The sequence below is a fragment of the Sinocyclocheilus anshuiensis genome, unplaced genomic scaffold (genome assembly GCF_001515605.1).
Source record: "Sinocyclocheilus anshuiensis isolate Anshui unplaced genomic scaffold, SAMN03320099.WGS_v1.1 scaffold482, whole genome shotgun sequence".
Lineage (NCBI taxonomy): Eukaryota > Metazoa > Chordata > Actinopteri > Cypriniformes > Cyprinidae > Sinocyclocheilus > Sinocyclocheilus anshuiensis.
Window position 1 is genome coordinate 960,364 of NW_015547676.1, and position 8,012 is coordinate 968,375.

The 8,012-nt window shown below is 33.5% G+C and overlaps 1 protein-coding gene across 2 annotated transcripts in view; it reads right to left on the bottom strand.

Moving 5' to 3' along the window:
• The window catches only part of rsrc1 (arginine/serine-rich coiled-coil 1), a 157,531-nt gene that overhangs the window by 147,152 nt on the left and 2,367 nt on the right, over positions 1–8,012 (bottom strand). For both annotated transcript variants that reach the window (XM_016505530.1, XM_016505529.1), the window contains exon 3: positions 3,799–3,921. In XM_016505530.1, coding sequence (XP_016361016.1) covers positions 3,799–3,921 — 123 coding nt within the window. The remainder of the gene's footprint in view (positions 1–3,798; positions 3,922–8,012) is intronic.

The following is an 8,012-nucleotide window of genomic DNA, read 5'->3' on the forward strand; positions in this document are numbered from 1 at the left end:
TCGTTGCTATAGCAAACAGACATCGGGCGTGTTTTCTTTCAGGATCATCATTCGCCAATGGAGAGGAAAAGTTAAATACTATAGCATTTTATTTTATGAAAGTAAACACGATAAATTTATCGTTTACAAAAAATGTATGAATGATGCAGTGCTAATTGACATATCATTTATTACAGTACAGAAACTATAAAGTATATTTTTTCTACCCTATTCTGTGCAGAAAATTGAAATAATTGTAACTTTGTAGTATATAAAACAATCATAAAATTGCCATTAGGAAAAATTATAGATTACAAATGACTGATTATTGTCCAGCAGTGTATTTGATTTCTTATTGCAAATTCAAAGTAAGAGATAAGAAAATAATTCCTTGTAAAAAAAAAATAAAAAATGATACATAGGCTACATACATAAAATTATTGTATTTGACATTTCTGTCACTTCTGAAATGATGGCTACGCCCCTGGTGTGACAAAATGTTAGCCTATACATAATACTTTTAAAGCTCTTTTTTAAAATCTTGGCTCACATAAATTTCTACATATGACATGTCATGCCATAGCATCATTAAACTAGCATCTAACAATGCACAAAAGTGTTTTTTTTTCTTTCTCTAACCTGGTTCTGTAACCATAAAGGCTGCTGTGTAATTTGCCCCCTGACTAAGCATTTAAAGAATTTAGGGGAAGCATTTAAATAATCCTGTGAATGCACTTAAAGAATGCAGAATCGAATCTAATTTAATTGTGAATCGAATTGAATCGTTCTGAATTTGCAAAAAATCGTTCTTGAATCGAATCGAAAACCTATGAATCGTGAATCGAATCGATTCGCTGTCTACCCAAAGATTCACAGCCCTAGTTGACAGTCCTAATACATTACCTACCACCAAGAAAAATAAAGCCTGTAATATCTATCCAATGTGTAATTGATGAACGCGTGACAAATGCAAGGATTTGTGTTTGAGTTTCAAAACTAAACACACGTCAGCCTGCGCAGTGCCATCATGTGCTGATTCTTTTAAATATTTCCCATTCTCTTGCTCCTTTCCCATCTGTTTTCAAACAGAGAATGGAATTACAGAATACATCGTGCCAAACATGACCTCAGTAGTCAACAGTGAACGAGAAGAAACCTGAGAAATGAATAAATCTATTACGTTCGAGCTCAACAGCTCGAGTTCAGAAAACAGCTTTCACACAAACTAAACAAACCAAACTCTGACATCATACAGACTCGCAGGCCAGAGACTGTGAAAAAGCCTTCACGTTTTTGCTGTTTAGCAAATGCTTTCATCCAAGTCACCTTAAGTACCTTATTTAAGGCTGCAATGGTCGTGGCTGATAACTCGCTCCTGGAGAGGACTGATCCAGTAACCTTTTAGCTATCAGTCCAGATGTTTAAACACTAATATCTACTATTTCCAACAATTAATAACCCAAATTATTTCACGCCAGATAATCTCATTCCCATATAAAATACTGAATCTGCACCCAATTTAACCCTTAATTCAGTGTGGGCCTGCTGCTATAAGCCCCGTTTATCTGTGTCAGTCTAATTAAGATACATATATGAATAATTTCCCGACTTATTTAAACGATTCCAGCATCTCCTACAGCCGAACACAAGTAAACAAAAGGCTTTAGCCTGTATGCATTATGAAAGCCATCTTTACACTTCTAAAGCCTTTAACAAAACTCTCTCTGCAATGTTAATGAAACAGCCTACCTTTAAAAACAAAAAGCCTACAGTTCTTATTCCTGTGTGCATGAGAGTTTACTTTAAATAAAAAATGAAATAAACAGCCGATGGATAATTATATTTGAATTGCATTAATTCATCAACCTAAGTGCCCCGTTTTCTTCCGAGCTCAAAACAGGCACAAGGGCAGACAAATGTGGACTGACCCAAGGGTGCTTGTGCCAGTACTTAATTAATACAGACAAAAACAATAATAATCTACACTAATAACCCCTGTAATGAGTGTGAGTATCTGTGTGCGCAGGACAAGCAGCTGTGAGAGTGAGTGGCTCTGCGAACAGAAGGTCTTTAATGGCAACCTGTCATACGCTAATTAGCCAAGCACATGTTAGCATTTGAGTCCAAATGAGGGGGAAGGGGGCGGAAAATCATCACTGCTGATGAAGATGTGGCTGACGTGTGTAGTTTTTAATCAAATAAAAATTACATTTGGTTTGTAAAGAAAACAAATAACATTTTATGAAAAAAAAATGTCTGTACCAGCATTATAATTTTAATTTTTTTTGTAGTTTATTATTGGAGTACATTCTTCTTTGTATTTGTGTAATGTACAAGCGATTTCTGGGTTAACCCTTGTGCGTCAAATTAAAAAAAGTTACACAGAGGTCCTTAGAGGACAAAAACATCAATGTCAACAAACAGTCATAAATATTATAAATACATATTTTTTCACTTTCACTGACATGGATCTTTTTAACAACATCAGTCTTGATCATAACTACCAAAAATTAATATATTTTCAGAATTTTAACCCTTTAAATGCCAGTTTCTTTATGTTTACATAATGCCACTGTTGTTTTTTATGGGGGAAAAAAGTACAAAAAATATATTAATTTCCATATATCAAATGCTAAGATTTTTCCCACAAGACAGATTACATGATAATTAATCACTTTGATGCATTATTATTTCGGTGCAATGTAAGAATTGAAAGAAAATAAATAAGCAAGCAAGCCACAAGAAACCACACTCTGATCACCATACAAATACAATAACACAATTACACCGGTAACACTTTAGTATAGTGACCAATTCTCACTATTAACTAGCTGCTTGATAGCACGCATATTATTAACATATGCTGTTTATTAGTGCTTATAAAGCACATATTGTGCATGAGCATATTCTACATCCCTAATCCTACCCAATACCTAAACTTAACAGCTACCTTGCTATCTATTAATAAGCAGCAAATTAGGAGTTTATTGAGGCAAAAGTCATAGTTAATGGTCTGTTAATGGTGAGAATTGGACCTTTAAATAAAGTGTGACCATTTCAATTAAATTATCCTTTTTTAGCAGAAGTAGAAAACAGGAAAAAAGTATTTGCTCCATATAGGCAAAGCCTTGTGCTATCAGGTGGAAAATAGTAAAAATTTAAAAAATAGTAAACATTTTAAAGCTTTGCCAACAGAATGTAAGCCCATTAACAAAGAATGCATTATGTTATGATTAAATGGCACTGGTATTAATTAGTTTAAGGCATTTTTGTCCTGCTGAGTGTAAATATTCTTTACCCAGAGTAAAACTAATTTATTAAAGGAAATGAGAGAGAAATATTAAAATGTCAATAAAAATACACAATTTTGAAAAATAAAAAATGTATGATGTATGTATTAACACAGTCAAAATGATACAAAAAAAATGAAAAAGACACACAAGGGTTAGGCTAAATTGTGTCAAAGTAAATCCTACTCAGTTTTTTTTCAGTGTAGATACGGCTCAGTTTTTGGCCTGTTCTATTGTCCACCAGTAAATGTGACTGTCGCATGATTCATAATGAGCACAAACAGTGCAATTCACTCACAAATGTTTCAGATTTAGATCTTGCTTCATATGATTTACTTATATATATAATGAGCTGAAGTTTCCTGCTCAAAACCATTTAAAACAGTAAAATCACTTATTTTCTTCTAAGAAGCAGAAGTATGTACTTTGAAAGGTAAATTAAAAATTACAATTTTTACATTAATTCCACCAATGCTAAGGGCCAATTATTTACATAACTATTTACAGTCATCAGCGTGCTTGTCCTTACCTTTTATTTCGGCTGCGGGACCGAGACCTGTGGGACCTGTGGCCCCGCCCCCTGTCAGTGCTTCGGCTCCGCCTCCTGTGACTGGACCCTCTGGAGGAGCTGCTGTTGGAGCGGTTTCTGTGCCTGCAACATCAGTAGCAATAGTCCATTAAACACACACACACACACACACACACACACACACACACACACACACACACATGCGGCCACAGTGTGTGTGTGGTCTATTTACTGCATCTGTCTGACCAACACACAACATTCTCTGCTGCATACTCTTAGATTTATATAGGTGTCAGTATGTTTCAGAGCTATAAAAATTTCAATGCTTCTAATTGGCAATTTTTCAAATAGGTTTCATGAACATTGTCTGGACAAACAGAAATTCCCAGGCTAGCAAAAGCTGAAAGCACGGCAGAGCCAGTGTCTATGTTTGTATTCATTATATTATTTATTATTTCTGCAGGTTTTATGACAGTAAATTTGAGACTTTTAGAGCAAGTGAAGAAAAATGAAGGACCAGATTGAGGAGCACACTATTCTCTAAATTTAAATGTCTAGGACCCACAAAATTTGTTTTATTAGCAAGAATTCAAAGTTTGAGAATACAACTTCCAACAGATCTCCATGACCTAAAAATAAAAAAATAAAAAGAACGAGTAAAAGAAAAAGAAAATGCTTTAACTAGAATATGGAAGTAACTTTTACTCTACCTTTTAAAAACACAGCAAGAAATTGCTGTTCTTCATCAGTATTTTTGTCTTTTTTTAACGCAAATGTGTAGATTCTTAAATCGTGATACATTTACTTGAGAAGCAAAATGACTTAATATAAGATGTCTTGTTTTATGATAAAGTGATCAACATAAAGTGAGCTTATGATTTAAAAAAAAAAAAATTCTGCCAAAGGACTCCAAAAAATTAACTTATTCAAAGGGAAAAGTTTTCACACCCCATTTACAGATGTTTGTTCTTGTTTTAAGCATAAACTTGCTTCACTTTGTTCAATTTTTCAGAAAACAATCCTATCTTGTTAGACTAAACTATCTTCATTTTCCATCTCAAGTAAATGCATTTAAGGAAGTTTAGATATTTGTATTGGAAAACATGACAAAAATACTGAGGAAGATTTTTTTTTCTTTGTGCATGCAACATTTAATGCCATGACTTTATGAATTTAAGATTTTCTGCTCTGATTTAAAACCTTAAATTGTGGAAGGGTGAAATAAGGCTTTTAAGACATGCAGAAACCCTAAAATAAAAAAAAAAACAAGAAATTAAAGAAAATCCACACAGATTTAAAAGGACAGTTCACCCAAAAATGAAAATTCTGTCTTCACTTACTCCCCTCAAGTTGTTCCAAACCTGTGTGAGTTTCTTTCTTCTGCTGAACACAAAAGAAGAATGTTGGTGACCAGAAACTGAAACTCACAAAGGTTTGGAACAACTTGAGGGTCAGTAATGATGACAGTGTTTTGATTTTTGGGTGAACTGTCCCTTTAAGCCCGATTACCCCTGAGCAGCATGCAGAAGTGCAGCCGTCTGAATACAGAGCATACAGTCAGCCAGCATGACTCTCTGCACTATGTTTAGAAAGGCTGACATCATGAATATAGACCCGTCTGACTGCATTATTTTAACTAATCAGCTCTATTTATCTCCTTTTTCTCTCCAATGAGCTGCTGTCATCTTCCCTATTCTCTACTCCAGCTGAGAGATCAAGACTTCTTAGAGCCACGTTCAAAAGCTAAATCAAAAGCGTGAGCCCATTCCCCACGTCATGAATAAATAAAATGTTTATCTAAAAACCATAATTAAATTTATTATGCATTTCTGCATCTGATGGCACCCGACTGAATACCTCTAATGCTTTAGTGCCAGTGGCTCAGGCAGCAGGCCGTCTCTCTCCATCACTGCATCAGCAATTGAGGAGAAAGTTAATGTTTGTGCTGCTTTAGAGCATCTGCAAATGGCTCTTAAAGACTGTTCTGACAGCATGAGGGTCAATGACATGATGCTCATTTTTGTCTGTTCTAGCTATTTGTTTATTTAAAAATATATACGTGTGTGTGATGAGTGTGTGTGTGTGTGTGTGATGAATGTGTGTGTGTGTGATGAGTGTGTGTGTTAGAAACATTAAATATGCAAATCATACCTACAATACACATATTTTATGATTAGCATGTTTTTAAATTTTGAATTAAAATTCATGGCATTCATGGCAAGAAATTCTTATTATACACTTTATAATAAGTGTACAGTAACAAACTAACAAACTAGTTAATTCATAATTTAGAGACATTGCTAATGCCAAATAAAGGGTTAGATAATGTTTTATTATACTTTCTTAACAACTAGTTAACCATGTCTAACTGATGTACAGTATTTACACCAGTAGTAAAAAAAAGTTGTTGTAGCATAAATGCGTATCATTTTATTCTACACATAAACATTACTTATATATTATTATAAATGTGCTTATTATATGCTATTATACATCACTTAGAAAAATGCACAGTGACAATAAATCGCTACGTAAATACTGAAAGTACTTAAAATACATACATATACTCATGAGATCACATTGTTAAAATATTAGTTGGTATACGAATAAAAAACAAAGAATAAAAACACATTATCAAACTCTTTAAATTAAACAACAATAATTTGTAAATTGCATTGAGAATGAATGAAGAACTCACGACTTGTACATAGCACATTAATTTATTAACAATGTAAAAGCTACAATTTATAAACTATGAATTAACTAATGATTTATAAGAGTTTTATTACTGTATAATTATCATAAAATCTTATTAAAAAATTAAGTAGTTTGGCATAATCTTTTTATTCATTTTTAGGAATATATATAAATAAAACTGCTCCACTAATTATTAATAATATCTGAAAAACTTTTGTCTACCAAATCAAAGTCATGCGTAGCATGCAGACTCATGAAGAAAATTATGAAATTATAAACATGAAATTAAATCACAGAAAGGATCTTTTTTTTTTTTTTTTGATTAATAAATATTATTTCAGGTTATGAAATGTCATGTGGTGACAATCCTGCACAAATGTACTAATATTTATTAATTAATTCACGATGTTTGGAAAATATACATCAAATTTGGAAAATGGTGATTAAGAGATGTGCAATCACACAGATGCAAGGCGTAACAAAAAATGGATTTTGCATAACAGCGTACACCTCCATATGACACTTTCAGAGTCATCCAATGTCCTTTTTCTTGAAAATGGTCACAAGGTGTTTTAAAACATATGAAATACACCCACACACTGTACTATGCAGTGTATTTACTGTATCTGAATAACAAATTTCTCTGCTGAATCCTGTGTTATATGTGACCCTGGAGCATGGGGTATATTTGTAGCAATAGCCAAAAATACATTGTATGGGTCAAAATTATAGATTTTTCTTTTATGCCAAAAATCATTAGGATATTACGTAAAGATCATATTCCATGAAGATATTTTGTAAATTTCCTACCGTAAATATATCAAAACTTAATTTTTCATTAGTAATATGCATTGCTAAGAACTTCATTTGGACAACTTTAAAGATGATTTTCTCAATATTTTGATTTTTTTGCACCCTCAGATTCCAGTTTTTCAAATAGTTGTATCTCGGCCAAATATGAAAATCTCAATATAAGATTTTTCAGTCATTTTTAGTTTAGCTCAACACTGCTCCACCTTCCTCCGGTCAGACAAACAGATAACCCAGGATCGCAAACAGAGCAATACACTCTTCCGGTGAGCTTAATGAGGGCATAAAACACCTGCAGAGTTACACAGATGAGGCCACTTAACAACAACTAACAATTTACAGATGGACGTGTGGATACGGTAAACAACGACTGATCAACAGCAGTCTATTTAGCTGCTTGACCTCCACAGACATCCTTCTTTCTGTGAGAGCAACTATTTCCCATCACATATAATGGCAACTGAGCAAGTGTCATGAATAATTGAAGTCAGGCAGACAGTGCTAAGTGACTGCATAAAGCAACGTCTGGCTTCAACAAACTGCACGTGTCTGTTTGGAGCAGCATGTTCAGGGAATGAATGTAAGAGTGGAGAATGTTTGGCATCCAGCAGTCAAGCTGTGGTCAAAATGACACGATCACTAAATTAAAGGGGTCATATGATGTTGCTAAAAAGAACATTATTTTGTGTATTTGGGGTAATGAAATG